At 47.0% G+C, this 18,752-nt stretch overlaps 7 protein-coding genes across 7 annotated transcripts; 1 reads left to right on the forward strand and 6 right to left on the reverse strand.

The window, feature by feature from the left end:
• Window positions 1-370: 370 nt before the first annotated feature.
• On the reverse strand, window positions 371-1,805 carry EV420DRAFT_1714429 (uncharacterized protein; the record flags this gene model as incomplete). The annotated part of the gene is given in 8 exon segments (XM_060479674.1): window positions 371-640; window positions 693-712; window positions 766-881; window positions 937-1,044; window positions 1,099-1,159; window positions 1,265-1,321; window positions 1,367-1,615; window positions 1,630-1,805. Coding segments are annotated over 8 exon segments (846 nt in total), but the record flags the coding sequence as incomplete, so codon positions are not given.
• A 973-nt stretch (window positions 1,806-2,778) lies between these two features.
• Window positions 2,779-3,465, reverse strand: EV420DRAFT_1483866 (uncharacterized protein; the record flags this gene model as incomplete). Its single annotated transcript, XM_060470023.1, has 3 exons — window positions 2,779-3,113; window positions 3,193-3,342; window positions 3,396-3,465. The coding sequence occupies 3 exons, from the start codon at window positions 3,463-3,465 to the stop codon at window positions 2,779-2,781; spliced, it is 555 nt and encodes a 184-aa protein (XP_060325989.1).
• Window positions 3,466-5,450: 1,985 nt separating this feature from the next.
• On the reverse strand, window positions 5,451-6,635 carry EV420DRAFT_1751221 (uncharacterized protein; the record flags this gene model as incomplete). Its single annotated transcript, XM_060480359.1, has 3 exons — window positions 5,451-5,475; window positions 5,532-6,113; window positions 6,169-6,635. Coding segments are annotated over 2 exons (737 nt in total), but the record flags the coding sequence as incomplete, so codon positions are not given.
• Window positions 6,636-10,274: 3,639 nt separating this feature from the next.
• Window positions 10,275-11,666, forward strand: EV420DRAFT_1714433 (uncharacterized protein; the record flags this gene model as incomplete). Its single annotated transcript, XM_060479675.1, has 3 exons — window positions 10,275-10,885; window positions 11,034-11,053; window positions 11,085-11,666. Exons 1-3 carry the CDS (start codon window positions 10,768-10,770, stop codon window positions 11,664-11,666), a joined length of 720 nt encoding a protein of 239 aa, XP_060325991.1. The 5' UTR covers window positions 10,275-10,767.
• Window positions 11,667-13,179: 1,513 nt separating this feature from the next.
• Window positions 13,180-14,663, reverse strand: EV420DRAFT_883522 (uncharacterized protein). The gene is made up of 6 exons (XM_060483857.1): window positions 14,527-14,663; window positions 14,433-14,470; window positions 14,129-14,376; window positions 14,000-14,078; window positions 13,620-13,948; window positions 13,180-13,570 (listed from the first exon to the last, which is right to left on the reverse strand). The coding sequence occupies exons 2-6, from the start codon at window positions 14,437-14,439 to the stop codon at window positions 13,340-13,342; spliced, it is 894 nt and encodes a 297-aa protein (XP_060325992.1). The 5' UTR covers window positions 14,440-14,470; window positions 14,527-14,663; the 3' UTR covers window positions 13,180-13,339.
• A 938-nt stretch (window positions 14,664-15,601) lies between these two features.
• EV420DRAFT_1647861 (uncharacterized protein) lies at window positions 15,602-16,148 on the reverse strand (the record flags this gene model as incomplete). Its single annotated transcript, XM_060478089.1, has 2 exons — window positions 15,602-15,811; window positions 15,870-16,148. 2 exons carry the CDS (start codon window positions 16,146-16,148, stop codon window positions 15,602-15,604), a joined length of 489 nt encoding a protein of 162 aa, XP_060325993.1.
• A 148-nt stretch (window positions 16,149-16,296) lies between these two features.
• EV420DRAFT_883550 (uncharacterized protein) lies at window positions 16,297-17,088 on the reverse strand. The gene is made up of 3 exons (XM_060483858.1): window positions 16,775-17,088; window positions 16,683-16,724; window positions 16,297-16,632 (listed from the first exon to the last, which is right to left on the reverse strand). Exons 1-3 carry the CDS (start codon window positions 16,890-16,892, stop codon window positions 16,385-16,387), a joined length of 408 nt encoding a protein of 135 aa, XP_060325994.1. The 5' UTR covers window positions 16,893-17,088; the 3' UTR covers window positions 16,297-16,384.
• Window positions 17,089-18,752: the final 1,664 nt, after the last annotated feature.

The raw sequence follows: 18,752 nt of genomic DNA on the forward strand, positions 1-18,752 counted from the left end.
CTGAGGACATGCAGTGGATAGCAGACGACGGGAACAGCCAAGATGCATCATGGCGGCGACCGAAGAAAAGTTATTAAACTTCCCACGCCACAGGCGCGTTTCCGAGGCCCCTAACTTGGATAAACCTCTTCATGTCAAGTTGCAAATGATAATTGGATAGCGCAAGTGGATCTCTTTTAGAGACAAGTTTGTTGTTAGAGGAAAGAATATGGCACCTATTACATTATCATGATGAATCGATTTTCTCCAGAATTTCGTTCTCACTGATCGATTTTCACAGATTTGGTCCGAGCGCGTCATACAGTACGCGCCATGGTCAGGTGAGTACGTCATAGGAAGAGGGCGGGCATATGTAAACACCGTTGATCCATCCCACTCCGGAACCACCCTCCAGATCTCATTCAGATATCCATGTAACAACTGACACGGACGTGTATATCTTCATAGAAAATCACTGAACTCTTGTGATCAAATAATTTGTGCCCTCCAATTTTTAACACGCTAACATACTTGCACTCGAGAAGGAGGAAGTATTACGCCCATTCAAATGTTACATCGACTACTATGAAGTCTCCCCCCCCTCAAATAAATCCTCCAAGGACATTTGCTACGTCCTGGCCGAAATACGCATGTGCGTAGCCTGGCAGGGCCCAATTGAGAAAAGAATTAGGAGCCCAAAGAAATTAACTTACTGGTGGGGTGAAGGTTATTACTATTGGAACTATAAGCACGAGACGATAAGCCGTGAATGTGAATCCTACTCACAGCCAAAAGAGACCGTCACCATCTCCATAGCTCGTCGCATCCTGGAAACCATAACTGGTGGGATCATCCAGGATCGCCGTAAACGCAGCATTCGAGTCCCACATCCAAGCTTTAACCTATACAACCTGCATTATTTTATACCGACACCATATCCGATACTAGAAAACGTACACAACTATAGTTGGCCTCCAGAGCAGCAGCACGAGCCACAAGTTTACTGTTAAACCCAGCTATCACGGATTTCTCGAGAGCCTGACTCGAGGTCGATTGAGCGAGCATCTACACCAAGTTGAATTTCAGCAAGCGAGTTAGAATTCACGTCCAAAAGCTCACCAGTGGCGACCGGTCCACCGGCGGGACGTTCAAGAACAAAAAGTTCCTCGCGCCAACCATGCTGGGAGTTGAACGTCAGATCACTACTAGACGCTTCAGAGATCGGAACCGACTACTGTAGTTGAGCCGAGTCAGATAAAGCTCAAGAAATAGCAAGCGAAATCACCGACGCACGAGTTTCTCCACAAGCGCGAAATATGCATCTAACAGCGTATCCGAGAACCTATAAAATAAACATAACCGTGATATCACATAGAGCAATACATACGCATCCCGATCACCACCCAAGTAATAGCTATTCCCAATATCATTAATCCCAATCCAAACCGAAAATAGCGTACTCGCGCTCGTCCACGGCGTAGTCGACGGCTTCGCAGCATAGCTATCCAGGAACTGGTTTACCTGATCCGTGAGCGAGAGGACGGTAGGATCGAAGGGCGCCACTAGGTCTGCGGAGATCGTAGCGCCTGCCCAAGATGTTAGCAACCGAACTTGACCGTTGAGTTGCGAATTTGAACTCGCACCTCCGACGCTAAGTTATACGTCAAAACAAGAGAGGTGTTATCCACCGTCGTGACATAGTCCACCCAATTCTGGCCTCCGGTCGATGTCCAACCTGGATAGGGAGGGTTCCCCAGTGGGTTACCCACAGCTGGTACGGTACCAGTGGTGGTGAACCCCGTTTGGGTGTACGAGTCACCGCTGGAATTTCGGATAGTCTAATCAACTCTCGGTAAATAAAAAGATTTTGAACATACAAACTGAACCAGTATTTCTGCGCATTGGTCCCTAGGACCGCCGCTAGGAGAAGAAGGTATACTTGTGGGAGCATAACAAATGTGAGGAAGGAAAGGAATACGAAACCGCTGAGCTCAGGAACTCGAACTCTTCTTATACACATCAGTCCTAGTTAGATTGAAGACGATGGCGATCATGTGGCGAAATTGTTCCCTTCGCATCCCGTATTTTATCCGAATTCCTGTTTGTTAGCCGCATGACTGGTTGCCCGGCGTGTTGAAGAAGCAAATGCAGCTGATCACCAGTGCAATCAAAAGCGAATCCGAGGTCAAAGCGAAACTGGAAGTAATCCATCGCTACCAGTAATTCCCGGAATCATAGCGATGTTTATCCATTCAGGGCCCCTTGCAGTGGTTAGACGTTGGTATATCAATGAAAGGATAGTATCATGCATCGTCGTCGTCGTCGTGGTTGGTGCTCGAAGGATTATCCTCAAAACCAATCGGCATTTCGGCACGAGTCGGGCCGCCTTCCGACAGATTAGGGGTTGGAACTTGGCTCTACTCTTTTTACCCTTCAAGTTCAAATGCTACATACCAGTCTCCGAGTTCCCTCAATGAGATACTTGGGCTCCTCCTGATTAAAAAAAGATAAATTACCTACATAAGAGCTGCGGGACGGGCCATGAAGCGACATGAGTCTATCATTTAAGCACATACCAGATTGTTCTAACTTCTGACTCTTGTTGTAATTCAGATTTGAGTGACCACTCTCTAAATTTCAAGTTCGAGCAAAGATACAACGCGAAATTAAGAAGCCCTTTTATACCTCCGAGTTCATATCACCGTAATAATGTAAAACGTTGAACATCAGGATTAGAACCAGCAGTTCCGTCGCCAAGTTTGCCGTCCACTTAAGCTCAACATCGTGCTTGAGAGCCTCCTAGATAAATGTTTCATCGACCTGACTGCCTACGAGCTGTCCCACAACGGTGGCGGGATCAGGCTTGTCCAGTTTCTTGACCCTCCTACTAATTGTCGCGTTACCGTTCACGATCGTGTCGACACCACGGGTGTATAGAACTAGCGTTGATTTATGTGGCCGAAGTTGAACGAGGTTGATAAACTGGGGGCTGGACGAATTCAGAACATAGGGTGGCGCCACGTTGTAATATCGTGTGCCATCCCGGCAGTGCTGTGGTCGCAGTCCTCGCGGGAGTTTGAAGAAAAGCTCCGTCGAGAATTCTGCCGGTAGCTTGAGCGCGTAGCCACCCAAACCTGTAAAGATAGAAAATGTGAATACGGGAGAAGAAAACATATTGAGCCAGTGGCATAGCTCGAGTATAAGGAACAGTACCTAGTAGCTGGTCCTTCTCCATGATAGTGTCCTTCTCCTCCGAGGGATGCATCATGGCAATGTTCGGGTACTCCTTTGGAGTACCCGTGTTGTGGAGGGTTAGCAGTCCCTCGCCGTATCCAGTTCCATCGTCGTCTTCATAGGCTAGCACTAATCGAACATCAGAATAGCGCACCTTTGGGTGGAGAAGAACAACAACATACCAACAGTCGAATTACCCAGTCCAGCCACCCATAAGTTGTCCCACTCCTCGTCGGAAGTACTCTGGCACATCGTACGACTACAACACGATCTGTAGACCGAGCCCGACGACTGGGAAGACTTCATGCGAAGTAGGAGGAACGGGGACACTCAGAACCATTGCTCCCGTCGCGATGAACCTATCAATGATATATACAACAATACGCCACCGGTCACCCCATCGAGGTTGGCAGCGACGATACTAAATCTCCCAGATCAGCCTCACCACTGGCACGAGGCGTACCAAGCAACTTCTCCGACGTTGCAGCCGCCGTTTCACTTTCTCGATACAGGACACTGTCGGATTCACTCCTCAACGCTGATGGGACCGTTTACGAAGGGCCGATGGAACTCGCCTACCATCAGCAGAGGAATTTTCGGGCAAGCGAGCAGGGAATCCAAAAGCCGTAGCTACGCTTTTTATTCAGTCTTTTGAAGCAACTTTATAACGGTGCCAGACCAACCTTTGATATCACCTAGACCTGTCCATACACTGCAAGAAGGGAAATGTGACCCGGGATCGTCGCACCAATCCCGATGAACCGCTGACCAACTCCATAGTGACTACAGCATATACGTCGCCGGGCGGTCCGGTCGACGACAACACCAAGCTAATCGGATCGTCTGTCTCTGCCTGACCACCGGCGCTACGCCTACCACGCAGATTATCCGACGTTCTGACCACCTCTCTCACCCTAGATGCAGAATACTCGGGCAGGTTTGTTCCGCTACGGGCACGAAATGTCGACGCATTCGCATAGAATCCGGGCGAGCAACGTTGAATAACGAATATCTCGCAACTATAATTGCATTAGGTTCTTTGAAAAATAATAAGAGTGTCAGACCAACCATTGGCGGCTCCCTAGGCAAGCAAGCCATCATCGCATCGGTTGGTATCGGGCTCGCGCTACATGAGCAACCTTTCCCATGAGAGGCGGTAACAGCGAGCCTTGTAGGCAACACTGGTTAAGGACGTTGTCGACGTCAAAAGAATTACTGGCAGCAAGTTCTGTTGTCGTGGTGGAAGGAAAGAAAGAAGAGGTGAGACGGCGTGCCGTCACAGTCACGACCTTCCTTCTTACTGACTGCGACCCCACTTAATGTTTGATGCTCCTTTCATCCTCCCTCCAGACCTTGGACGCTGTCTACAATGTCGAGTTGTACTGAGGAAAGAATGGTATGTTTCTTGCTCCCGATGTCGCCTTGTTGACTGGCGGAGTTGAACGTCCCGCAGGTCTGACTCGCGTCTGCTCCACTGGTTTCTTCCACATTGATGGGAATACAAAGTGCATATATGCTGGCTAGACAACGAGAATAATGCTGTTTAAATTCCAAGCCGCAACCTGGTGCGTCGTTCGTGCACCTCCATCTCTTATGCGCTTTTACAGTCTTCCGTAGGTCTTGACACGAAACTTTTGGTCTCAATATGACGGCTTCCCGCTGTGAAGGCTACTATGCACTGAACAATGAACACGAAGGCGTCGACGGGCCTGGTAATACGAAGGATCCAAGCTCGATACACGCCTATCGGCGCCAGATCCAACACCATCTTTGCTAGGATTTCTCATCTCCTCAGCCTCCGCATATGCGATCTGAACGTTAGCCACCATGCGATGTGCTTTCCCCGAAGAGAAAAAGTCAAACAAAGAAGAAAAGATCGTCGTCGAGGCAACTTCCCGGTGCAAACAGCAGAACAAATAATCGCACGTCCACGGCATGCTCCGAGCGGTATTTTGACTAGATTTAGATGCGTCTTTTTGTATTCATAACTAGTTGTGTTCTCTTGTAAGGGCTGTTGGAATGTCAAGTGTCGCGCATCATGGTGCAGTCGACGTCGGGATCTTCAGTAGGAAGCACCGTTCATCTGTTCTCCTCCTCGGCTTTCCTTATTACATCATATTGCTTCTATTAGTGTACACGGCATGTAGATAAATAGGTAGACGAACGACGATGACCCTCGCCTGTTTGCGAGGGTTCCCTGCTATATCCGGGTGAGCGGCTGGAGAATTACCGCTTATCTCAACAAGGGCTGCGTACATGCTAGTAGGTATTCTCCCTCTTAGAATATTGTCAGAAATGCTCATAATACTTAGTGGCAGTATCAGGAGCACACGATCATTTATTTTCCCCAATTGTGATTTCCTATTAGCTAGCAAGTGACAACTGGGTTCATAGTGACGCGTCATTCTGACCGCTCTGGATTAAGTATAGGAAGCGGTTTTAACTGAAATTTCGGATTTCGCCTACGGTCACGGATAATCTCGAGTCGGAAAGTACATACGGTCACAGCTAGCATCGACCTATGAATGATAGCTAATTCGTAGTGTCATCATCATTTTCTAAACGTTAAACTGTAATATTACATGAACTTCGATACCTTTAAATGATGGGTATATTTCCGACGTCGTACTTCACACGACACCATGATCTATAGAATTCGACGTCCTGAAGACTCGGCATGCCGAATGATCTTCTACGTCCTCCAGACCATTCTCTAAGTCAGGTGTTATGCACGGAGATATGTTCGATTCAGATCCAGCACTCATTTCAAGGCTGTCACTCTGCGAACTTGAGCGACTTTTGAATCGAAGTGATGATACTGTGGTAGGTTCGTTCCAGGAGTCATCTGGGCGTGCATGCCCTGCTGCAACGCAGCCAACCAAAATTGTTGGCACAATTCCCTAGAAGAGACATTGTAGTCGCGACAGGAAAAAAAAACAAACGGGTCGGACGTACTCTCATCACAACTGCCAAATCACTGATGTAAGCCATCGCTGGCCCATAATGAACCTCGAACACTAACAGAGCGACTATGATGGCAGAATAGAGAGACGTGGATTCCACAAGTATCTCTATCACTCTGCGATACACGCGCATCCCTGCAGCAATACCGCCCACTTTCAGAATACGATACACAATGAGAATCGTGCACCATAGCAAAGTGGCTAATATGAGTGAGACGTAAATGGCACCCCAGTTTGCAGTATTCTCGAAATAGAGGACACGGGGTGGTATATCATCGAGAGAATCGAAAGCAAAGCAATAAGTCATGATCCCTCTGATGACTGGGTTTACATTATGTTGATGAGCCGTAAACTCTTGAGTTCTGAATTCAAAGACATACTTATCGCCAAGGTAGTGCAAGCAATCGGAAAAACCACAATGCGCCACGACCGACCCCACACAGTCCAGCAGCGCCATGTCTAGAAATTCATGAGCAAGGACTCGCGGAAAAACAACCATTGAATCCCTGCCAAAGTAGCATCAGCCAAAACAGTGCTGAGAATTGCGCCGATGGATTCAGTCAATTGGATGGGAAGGCGGACGCTAGTATGGATTTCCTTCCAAAAGGTTTCACCGTTATCGATAAACATTGTGATGCTTAGTGCCCAGTCGAAGCAGAAGTCGACCACCCCGAGAAGATACAACAGCAGGACGACGGGGACAAGAAAATACAGCCTTCTATTATTCCGGTGGCTGTTTCCTGAAGCTAGACATACCATCCGACAGTCAGAGGGTTGCGCATAAAAAGAAACAAAATGTGCAAACCGACAGTCCGCAAGGTAACGACTACTATTCCGGTATAGATTCCTTCAAAAGAAACTGGTTAACTGACACTTCCTTGAGTCGCGTGAATTTTATTGATCTTACCATATGTCAATGCCTGAAGCATTATCGAGTTGAATTGTTCATCTAGTTCGAGAAAAGCGTCCTTGATTTGGCTGTCGCTTAGCTCTGGTAAAGCAATTCTGGGATATTTTCTAGCGATCATGACGGTGACTTCGAAGCCAGATGAAAGAGGGGTATCGTTTCTTGTTGTCGAGCCACCAGTTCGTTATATAGTAGAGCACGAGATCGAATTCGTTTTGATGTGAAGTACAGCCAATGTGCCGTACATTTACCATTGGATGAGGAGGCGCCATTAATAACCTATTCTGATATTGATTATAGGATGGATGGATGATAAGAAACTTCAAAACGGAAGTAAGTACCCCCATTTGTATCATGCGAAAAATGCCATTGAATTCGAACTGGAGCGCCTATAAACGAGACGTCAAATTTTTGTTCTGCTAGCTGAGCTAAGTGCTCGACGTAACAGTTTTCCAGCACTATTATACGGACTTTCCAACTTGACAGAGGTAAAACCGAGGACGAAAGGCAGGAAGAACACTAGCACGCGGAAGAGGACTGGGATGCCATTCTTCGAAGACCTTGGGACTACTGCATCATAACGATTTTTCCGCCGGCCAGCAGATGATGGTGGCCAAGAAGGCCAAGAAGCATGGAGCATTATGGCAATCAAGAACGAACACCGAGACTAGAGATGGCCACGAGCCGGCTGCAAAGGTCATACCGGCTCGGAAATTCGCTGAGTCGTTATGTTACGGTACAGCAAAGCATTGTTAAAATGCTGTCTTTTGAACAGATAGGGAGTGGTAGTGGCATTCGAAATTGTTCCCTAGTAAGATGAAGGAAGGGGCCGCGGTAGCCGAAGTAGTGATTGAAAGAAGCAGTAGAAAACACCTGTTTGATCGGAAGAGCTCGAACTAGATGTGCTCCGCATACACGCTATTTTTGTACTGACTCGCGATTTCTAAGTTCCATCATACCATCCTGATTTTTTCTGAACCTTCGACAAAGCAAAGCTGCTCATTATATCTTGTGAATTTTCCCCTGTGCGTAATCTTCGCCTCTTCAAGAGCAAGGTGCGTCTTCTGAGTTGAGTGCCTTTAGTGTCGACCGTAGACATTGGGTCTGTGCAAAATAGGCTGGATCCAATGCTGCCAAGGCCAAGAGGAAGCTGATTTAGCTTGTCGATCAGAGGCTGGGGCTGTGTTCGTTCCATCTGCGATTCGTCCAGCCTCACACGACTCAATGCAATACCAGTTCCCTACGCTGTGATACAAATCTACACCGCACTTATCCATGAAGATTGTGGCACGCTAGTATGATGCACTTTATTGCCCGCAGGCTGCCGGTCGGCAACTGCTTTTTGATGTCATAAATACATTGCAATGCGTTTGTGAGAACGGGAGACCTCGCTGTTACCACATACCGGTTGTCTAATTTCTAACCTCGGCGGGATGAGGTACCCAGCTTATTACAGAATAATTTCTGCAAAGGTTCGGATAAGAATGTCATGGAAGTTGTTGGTCTTCATGGTGTAGCCACATATCATCGCAGCTTGAGCCTCAGTATTCCGAATTAACTTCAATTATGTAAGATGGGGCTGTTGTCCGAAGCGAAGCCATAAGAGTGGCGACGACTTAAAGAAGAATAAGAATCTTATTAAATGCAACTACGGTCAGCCCTTGACCATGCTTCGTCGATTTGGGTGCCTCTTATGCTTTTTGCTATAATGAGCTCGTGCAAAAGGTGCCACAAATGCGACACACTACTACGACATCCTTGATCGCTTCAGCTGGCCACCACATGCGTTACAGGTCCAGGACGAGAGGGGACATTATACTTTCAGTGCCGATGACTTGGGGAGGTATCAGTACCCCGTCAAATGCAGTGTAGGACATCCCTGGTATCGTTTGAGGATATGTAATACTTGATATCGAAATGTGACGAACATTCTGAAAGATCCTTTAGGATCGCTAATTAGGAAGATGCATCAAGCAATGCGTGTGAAGGTCAACCGTTTCCGATCTTTCCCTGACGAAGGTGCCACTGAGGATACCAAAGTTGTCAGCAGAGAGTCCCGTCACAATGTGCAGGAAGAGATGGTACTTAGATAGTCGTGTTTTACAAGCCTCATATCCGAGGCAACATTACGTAAATTCGTTATCACGGTGGATTATGTGAAGCGAATTTGATGGTGTACCAAAGGATTGGCTGCGAGGTCTGTTGCGGGGATTTGGCCAGTGGGTATGAGGGCATGAAAGTGAAAAGACGATCAAGGAGATCATCACCGGCAGAAATCCTGATGACGGTCCTGTTCGAGTCTGATATCACCTTGGCGAACCAGTTGAGGAATGAACTCAAGTGCGAAACTAAGAGCGTTCAGCCTGAGCACATAATAATCACTGAAGGACATACTTCGGTTGTGATTTGCCAGACGTCCGAAAGGAAAGCAAAGACTCGTGAATACCCTGTTTGATCTGTGCATATGAGAACCAGGCGTTTCTGTGCATACTCTTCAGATACTTATCAGAAGCACCAAAAGAAATCGAACGCACCTTGTTCCATTGCGGCGAACGTGTGGAGCGAGGTTGACGCTGCGCCACAGAAATAAACGCTATATCAATAGCGGGCATTTATTTGCCCTGTTCCCCAGCCGATACGGGGGCCAACAAAAGAGTAGTTCGTGGAGACAGACTTCCAGCGAGTTCGTGATATGAAAGGCGATCCTATCCGTGTCAGACATTTGGCGAGGTGTTGGTGTTGGTAGTCGAAAAGAAAACTCGAGAGCGAAATTTCGTCGTTCGTACACCAAGTAATAATTCGCGCCAAACTGAGAGAGCGCTCAACCAGAGTACTTAATATTCTACGACGTACGACGAAAAACATACCTTGGTTGTGGTTTGCCAGACGTCCGAAAACAAAACAAAGGCTCATACCTTCAGGGTTCATAATTTGTAATTAGTCCAACACCCACAAAGTAATCAACGCTCACCTGCCAACTTCCAATATGAACTCCACTCACGAAATCGAAGAGTGGGAGGCTCTAATGTCCGAAGTACGCGACTGGACTTATACCCTGAGTACGATCGCGTATGTTGAGGAATCGCCACTGACCGCCACATCGCAGATCGGGGTGTTTGACTTTAAAAATGTCGAGGTGTTGAGGGAGAGGGATGTATGGGCGTAATAGCGTGCAAAAATTCACGTTGGCGCAAGTCGCGTTTTTCCGCTCGCAAGTTGGTTATAAGCCCCCAGGTTCGCTTATATCCTTCCGCAAGTTAGTAGTTTTTTCGCAAGTTTGCTATTGGATATAGCTTCAGAATAAGCAAAGCCTAGGCTGTAATATACAAATCTCCGTCCAGCCGTCCGGATACCCGACAATTGGTCACGAAAGATATGAACACTAACATTCTGGGAAGGAATATGGTACCTATGCTGTTCAGCAGGCCATGTCGTGAACCCTTGAACCCTCTGAAATGACGTTCTCAGTGCGCCCCACTGAGTTCGATCTATCGCTGTCTTGCAGAATTCCGAGCATTCAAATCTATAAGGGAGTACTGTCTAGACTGAGTCTGAGCGGCTTTGAATCCAAAGATCAAACACCCAAAGGAAATGTATCTGAATTCATCACTGAATAAGTGATGGAGAAGTAGGTAAAGATGAATAGAACGCTGGAGGAATTCGGGCCATTATGGCAATGGCGGAATGACGAGTGTCAAGCACCGAAATAAAATAATGTCGGCCGGTTCAGTGGCCACCTCGTCCCGATCCGAACACGCGCCCCCAGATCTTATTCAGAGATCTATGGTAACAAATGATGCCGGTGTGTACATCACTATAGGAAAACACTTAACTTGCAGGAGGGACGCGAACTTGTGCACTTAAAAGTAACTTGCGACTGGAAAAGATTTAACTTGCATTTGTCGGATTTTTTGCACGCTATTACGCCCATAGGGATGCGATGTTACTAGCCTGCGAGGGTGAGGTTTTGGTGAGCACGTCGTACTCAATTACAAAACTAGAGAACTCATTGGGAGTGGAAAAATCATTCTGCCATTGTCGTTCGGGTTACGGCCTGCAGGAACAATATTCCTATCGTACCGAGCCATGCGCCGCCTATACACCCTTTCGATTCTCACCGAAGCTTGCTCGCGATCCTGAACAACAAGCCATATGTCCCCGGCGAGATCCCAAAAGATGCGCCGACCCTGCGTACTGGTGAATACATTAGATGGTTCCTCTTAACCCTCCTCGGAAATTTTCGCTACGACGATAGGAAGGCCTGGGAAGAGCGGGAGGTATTCTGGCGCCGCGTACAGCTCCAACACGATCCGCACACCGAACCTGACGACTGGGAGGACTTCATGCGAAGCAGAAGGGACGAAAAGACCCAGAACTGTCGCGCCAGTCGCGACAGACAAACCAACACAATATACGACAATATGGCATCGGTCAGTCCGTCGGGGTTGACGACGACGACGCCAAATCTCTCGCCTCAGCCTCATCACTGGCACGAGGCATTCCAAGCAGCCTCGCCGACGCTATATCCACCATTTTCCATTCTCGATACCGGATATTCGGTCGGGTTCCTTCTTCCACGCTGATGGGTCCTCTCACAAGAGGATGTTTCGGGAAAGCAGGTAGCAAAGCGGACATAGCTATGATTCCATTCATTTTTTTTGCAACAATTACAATGGTACTGGACGCACCTTTGATATCGCTAGGACGACGAGCAAGACATCTCCCCATTGCAAGTAGGTATCGGGTGAACGCTCCAAGGGCGCTCCAAGAGCAACCTTTTTCATGCTAGGCGGCGACAACGAGCCTCGTAGGCAACACTTGGTGAGGTCGTTCTCGACAGGGTAAGAGTCGCCAACAATGAGTTTGGTTATCGATGGTCGTGATGGAAGGAAGGAAAGAAATCGGACGATAGTTTATCGTCACGGTCACGGCCTTCCTTCCTCCCGGCAACTATGAATAACTTCCTTCCGCTCAACATTGCTACCTTTTTCTGCTGAACCTCCCTTCCCGAGTAATTTTGGCGCTGTCTACAACGTCGAAGACCAAGGAGTGGTACGTTTTCCGCTACATACCAGTGTCGTTTCGTTGCTGATCGGCGAGAACATCCTGATTTCCGTAGATCCGTCATTTTTACGTCTTCTCTACTGGCCATTTTCACGCTGGCGAGTATTCAAAGCGCATATATGCGGGTTTGCTGCCCAAGATATTGCAGAGCGGGTGCATCGTTTGGACAATTTCAATCTCTTATAGTTTAAACGCCTTCTTCAGGTCTCGACATAACGTCTTTCAAGTTGGTCCGAATATGACGGCCTGATGGACAGGCCACTGCACGAACTCGACGATGATGGCGCCGCTAGGCTAGGCTAGGCAGAGTATCAAATCCTGTGCATACAAACCAGCCTGAGGTTCACCTCTCCCAGGATTACATTCGCATATACGCATCTGTAACTCCGGCAAATTTGGCTGGAGCTTGAAGAGTGAAGGACATTGTGAGTAGATAAAGGTCGAGCAATGAGGAAGTGATCATCATGTTGCGCCTTCTCAGTGAGTCACTCGTTCTGGTCATCCTTTACTGCCTGTCATGTTACCTTTCTCCGGGTTTCGAGACGATAACTCCGGCCAAGATGAGTCGGCGTCCTGACAGTGACAAAATAGATCACGGTGGACGGCCTTGGACACCATAAATACAGTGTTTCGAGGTCGCTACTTTCCTCCCCAACTGGATGCGCACTAATAGATCTGATATTCAGCCGAATTCGCCACTGATTGTGCGTGAGTAAGAATGATATCCTCGCCAATAGCACAGGATTTTGAATATCGTACTCGTTTGTACCGTGCCCTGGATTTATGCTGCGGCACCCCGATAACAACCTTTCCGGTGGTTTCTAACTCGATAATTGCCCGAGTCGTACATTTAGTGGAGGTGAATACGCTCGTTTTTCCCAGATTCGTACTGATAGCCTGTAATTGGACAGAAACACAAAACGTTTTGTTTCCAAACATTTGACTTGGTTAGTCGTCTCAGAGTCTCTCTCTTTCTGCGAGGCTAACTATCCTAACTATAGATTTGGGCATATTTTTGACTTACGAAGGATACTCACATACAAATCTCATGATGTTTCCTTTTACTTGTTTGACAAACCGTTTACAGGATGTAGCTGACCGTTACCAAATTAAAAGCCTAGTTCACCCAAACCAGCCATGTCCTGAAGAAGCGGGTCGAATGACCGAGAATGTGACCACGTTTCCTCCAATTTCAACCCCGCGTACTGCCTTCCAAACCCTCTTCTAAATCAGGTCTTACATGCGAAGATGTGTCCCATCCAGACCCAGCACTCATTTGGCTATCAGTCTGCGAATTTGAATGGCTTCTAAATCGAAGCAAAGACCATCGAAGTGAAGACCCGGTGGTACTTCCACTCCAGGAATCGTCTGGGCGCGCATGTCCTGCTGCAACACGACCGACCAGAACTGTAGGTGCGATTCCCTGGAGGTATTGTAATCACAAGACACAAATTGGAGTGGGTTGGACGTACTCTCATCGCAACTGCCAACACTTCGACGTAAATTCCAGCTGCCTTGTTACGGACTTGGAACATTAGCAAAACGGCGATCAAGGCAGAGTAGAGAGATGCAGATTCAACAAGAATCTCTATCACTCTGCGATACACGCGCATCCCTGCGGTAACGCCGCCCACTCTCAGAATACGATAAATGATGAGAATGGTGCACCATAATAAGGTGGTCAATATGAGCGAGGAGTATAAGACGGCCCAGTTGACGGCATTCTCGAGGTATAGGGCTTGGGATGGCGCATTTTCGGCATGCCTAAAAGCGGTGTAATAAGTTACGATCCCCCTGCTTACTGGTTTACGTTAGTTGTAAAACATCGGGTTTATAAAGTCAAAGAACATACTTATCGCCAAGGTGGTGCATGCAATCGGAACGAGCACGACTTGCCATGATCGACCCCAGACAATCCAGCAACGCCATATCTAGGGATCATGAGCAAGGACCCTACGAAAACAAGCATCAAATCACTTACCAAAGTCGCATCGGCGAGAACTGTGCTAAGAATTGCGTCGATTCCCTCAGCCAATGTGATCGGAGTGCCAAATTGATAATTATATGCCGTCCAAATGCTTTTCCCATTAGTAATGGAGATATTTGAGATTTCCACATCCCATACGTAGTAAAGGTTGAATGTCGCCAGGAGGTAAAGAAGCAAGATGATAAAAACAAGAAAATGTGGCACGGTTCTTTGAGAATTCTGGCCACGGTTATTTCTTGAAGCTAGACATCGCAGTCAGCGAGATGAATATCAAAAGAAATGGAAAGTAGAGAACAACAGCCCATAAAGTGACAGCGACTACTCCGGTGTAGAATCCTTCGAAAAACTATGGATGACTAGCATTCCCTTGTGTAAAATTTAATTTCTATTACCATGTGTTAATGCACCAAGCATTGTGGAGTTGAGTTGCGTCTCTAGATCGAAGAAAATGTCTTTGATCTGGCTATTTGTTAGCTTTGGTATGTCAGTCCCTGGATATGTTCTAGCGATCATGGTAGTGGCTCCGAAGACAAACGAAGGATGTATGCTTCCCAGCCATCAGCTCGTTATATAGTAGAGCACGCGATCAAATCCGTAAATGATGGAAGGCACAGCAAATATAGTATTGTTCATTCACTATTGGACGAAACTGATATCCGATATGCTGCTTAAGATATAAATTTTCAATAGGCTTAGTAGGTAATGAAACACTGGAAGTAAGCGCTCATCTGTTTTATAACGATGCAAGAAAGCCCAAACTGAAGCGTGTACAAATAAGACCCCGAAAAGTGTTCCACTAGTATGAGGGTATTGAGAGCTCTAATAACAAGTTTTCAGACCTTATAACGAGGGCTGGCCAAAGTGATAGTGAGAGAGGGGGCAGGAAGACCATGCTGAAGAGGTGGTGTTCGAAGACCTTGCTTGGGATTGCCGCATCAGAGTCAGTGATTCGGAGTTGCCAGTGGATATGATGAGTCTCAGGAACACAGAAAAGGATATGTACTAGAAAAGAACGAAGGCTCAGGAGACGGGATAGACCTACTAATCCTGAACTGGTCCCACCACATCAGAAAAGCTGGCATTCGAACATATAAGTAGGACTCAACATTATTTCCCGAAAGACCAAAAAAGCTACCGTCAGTCGGAACGATTGATTGAAAGTAGCCTTGGAAACAAAGCCGAGAACGAGGACGACGCAGAGGCGCGCGGGACCGTAATTGATGTCTTCTTGATTTGGGTATCAACACTTTTTTTTTCTTGATTCACCCAACTGGATTCCACCACGTTACGTCGCAATTTTTAAGTCTCCGAATCGAAGTACCCCTAATATTATCTTCAGAGATATTATATTATGGGGCATAGTCCTCGCTTCATCGTGGCGGCTTCGTTGAGTCTGACGCCGACTAGTATTACCAAATGAAAAGCTGATCTTCACACAACACTGCAATCTATAAGCACCTTCCAGTCCTAACTCTCCACACTGTCTTCCAAGCCGTTCTCCAGGTCAGGCATTATACGCTGAGACGTGTCTGATTCAGATCCAGCACTCATTTCAAGGCTGTCACTCTGCCAACTTCTGAATCGAAGCGACGACGTTGTGGTAGTTTCGTCCAAGGAGTCGTCTGGACGCGCATGCCCTGCTGCAATTCGGCCGACCAGAATTGTTGGCATAATTCCCTAGTAGAGAGTATAGTCATGACACGGAAAAAAGATAGAAAGAGTTGGATATACTTACTCTCATCGCAATCGCGAACTCCTCGATGTAAACTCCGACTACGTCATTATGAACTTCGAACACTAGCAGAACGATTATTACGGCGGAATAGAGAGACGCGGATTCTACAAGCATCTTTACTACTCTGTGATACACGCGCATCCCTGCAGAAATACCACCCACTCTGAGAATACGATAAACAATGAGAACCGTGCACCAGAGCAAGGTGGCTAGTATGAGCGAGGAGTATAGCACGGCCCAGTTGACAATGTTCTCGAGATACAGGACTCGGGGTGACATATTTTCGATAGGTCCGAAAGTGGAGTAATAAGTTATGATCGCTCTGCTGACTAGGTTTACATTGATGCTGATAAGTCGTAAATCACCGGGTTCAAGTATTAAAGGACGTACTTATTGCTAAGGTGGTACAAGCAATCGGAATGAGTACAACGCGCCATGTCTGACCACAGACAGTCCAGGAACGCCATATCTAGGAAACCATGAGCGAGGACACGGCAAAAAACAAATATTGAATCTCATGCCAAAGTTGCGTCAGCCAATACCGTGCTCAGAATTGCATCGATCCCCATAGTCAGTAGGATAGGAGTGTCCTGAGTACGGTTATACATGTATTCCTGCGAAAAGGATTCCTCGGTGGTGGGAAAACATGAGAAATTCTGTGCCCATTGGCAGTAAAGGTTGAAAGTCGCCAGAAGATACAAAAGCAATATGACAAAAACGAAGGGACGCGGCCTTCCATAATTGCAGTTGTTATTTCTTGAAGCTAGACATACCGGTCAGAAACGAGTGCATCGAAAGGATGGAAAAACAGACCAATGGTCCACAAGGTGACGGCTACTACTCCAGTGTATATTCCTCCAAAAAAATTAGTTGAATAATGTTCTCTAAGTTCCGAATTCTCTTACCATGCGTCAACGCAGTAATCATTACCTCGTTGAATTGCGCATCTAGACCAACAGAAATATCTTTGGTCTCAGTGTCGGTTAGGTCTGCAGTAGTCCCGAGATATGTTCTAGCGATCATGGGAATAATTCTGAATACAAACGAGAAGCAATTCGCGTCTTGATTTTACCAAACAATAGAGTAGACGACGAAGAAAGATGGTTCAAATTCGGTGTTGTTGTGTCCATCTCATTATATACTAGGGCAGCATGAGATCAGATCCGTGCTGAGGTGCAGTCATGCGTCATCGCGCGAGGGTAAGCGGCGATAATGACATTGATATCTGTCATGCGAGTTGAGATATCTGTATCAATATTCAGTTGACGTTCATGAGCAGTAACGGACATTGGGGTAACTACACCGTCTGTTTTATGATGGTGTGAGAAAGCTGATTGAACGTACACCCATGCCGTGTGCAAATTTCAAGATGGACGTAGAAAATTTGCTCTATTGAGTTGAATGATGGGATTCAGTAGCCGATAAGCACGGAGCTCGCAGACGAGAAAAGAACGACATGATAGTCCGGAGATGGACGGCAAAACCAGGAGTAGTGACCGCTTTGAGGCATTAGGCGCTGAACAAGTTCCAATGAGCATTTTTCTCGTTTTCGAACACAGACAGCAGACTCTTAAGTTATTTCTCAGTAGGTTATAGACAAGATGAAAAATGCGCCGTCAGTTGGGGACGGTGGTTAAAGAAAGCCCCGGGAAAGATCAAGAGCGAAGACAAGCCACATGCCGGACCGTAGTTGATGTCTGCTCGATTGGGTGCTCGGAGCTATTTTTGTATGCTGACTCGCCAGACCAGATTCCATCAGTCTTCGGAGCAGAGTAGCTCCGCCATTATCTTGTCGAGATGTGGTCTAGATGAATTTGTGCGCATTTTAGCAGGCAGCAACAACGGCTCACGGTGTCCCCTCTGTAGCATTGCAGTTCACTGTGTTCACTGTTAATTGTCTGCTGAGTATGGACATTAGACCTACAAGAAATAGACGTCTAGATCGCAAGCCAATCGTACTAAGACCAAGGAGACGCCGATCTAATTTATCAAACGGAGGCTGAGGCTATGTTCTTTTGGCACATCTGTCAGTAAACACCGAACGGGCGCTGTTGGCCTTGGGCTCGACATATGGGTGTCATAACCGTGTTGTTGAGAGCTAGCTAAATTGACAGCTGTCGACGAACATGTGTATGGTATGCACCACTGGACCACTTAGGAACGAAATTAATTGACGATTTGAAGACTGAGTACTGAGTACTGAAGCCCAGTCAAACTCCATGGGTTTGAGTCGATGGCAGTGTATATCAGTTGATAAATCGATGGAAACCCGTAACTAGCTAAGAATGGGGTATCCTATGCTTTTGCGATCGCTACCTATGGATGTCCTTCGATGCTCATAGATTATTGTCGGTGTGCATCGTTGTACATCGATAGGAATCAATAGACACGTATTCATTTGCTCGCTACCTATATACATTAGCTACAGCGGCTAGCTACAGGTCCAGACGTCCACCACCTATCGAACTCCCGTTCCACCACATACTCATCCCTTGCCTCCCACCTCGTCAACCGGCTACACGGTGCATACATAATTCTGGTCGAGTGCTACCATGGGAGTAGTCTTAAGAGCCAACCTGAATGACTGTAAGCAGATACCCGTAATGTAGAGCTTTAACATACCGCATCCAAGGCGGGAAAGGGCGCGGCCAACGAAAGTGCGTCATGTGTAGCAGCCTGGAGTTGACGGGCACCAAAGTTCGCACCTGGAAGTCAATCAATACCAGGCAAAAAGGTGATAACTTCGCACCTAGAAAAAGCGAAATGGAAGAGATGACGTGAATATATAGCACCGCCAACGGCCGTGAAGTCAACCTAATGCAGCATAATGGAGAATAAGACAACGAAATGGAGAGGGTTATAAGCAGACTCACCATCTCCTTC

This window comes from Desarmillaria tabescens, assembly GCF_030435595.1.
Source record: "Desarmillaria tabescens strain CCBAS 213 chromosome Unknown EV420scaffold_45, whole genome shotgun sequence".
NCBI lineage: Eukaryota > Fungi > Basidiomycota > Agaricomycetes > Agaricales > Physalacriaceae > Desarmillaria > Desarmillaria tabescens.

Excerpts from the sequence above, each read along its gene's own strand:
- EV420DRAFT_883522 (XM_060483857.1), bottom strand. Across the intron at positions 14,079-14,128 it reads TTCTCGCCGATGCGACTTTG|ATATGGCGTTGCTGGATTGT; the intron begins GTAAGTGATTTG and ends CATGATCCCTAG. Across the intron at positions 13,571-13,619 it reads TGTTGGCAGTTGCGATGAGA|GGAATCGCACCTACAGTTCT; the intron begins GTACGTCCAACC and ends CAATACCTCCAG.
- EV420DRAFT_883550 (XM_060483858.1), bottom strand. The coding sequence starts at position 16,892 with ATGATCGCTAGAACATATCTCGGGACTACTGCAGACCTAACCGACACT. Across the intron at positions 16,725-16,774 it reads GATTACTGCGTTGACGCATG|GAATATACACTGGAGTAGTA; the intron begins GTAAGAGAATTC and ends ATTTTTTTGGAG. Across the intron at positions 16,633-16,682 it reads CGTCACCTTGTGGACCATTG|CTTCAAGAAATAACAACTGC; the intron begins GTCTGTTTTTCC and ends CGGTATGTCTAG.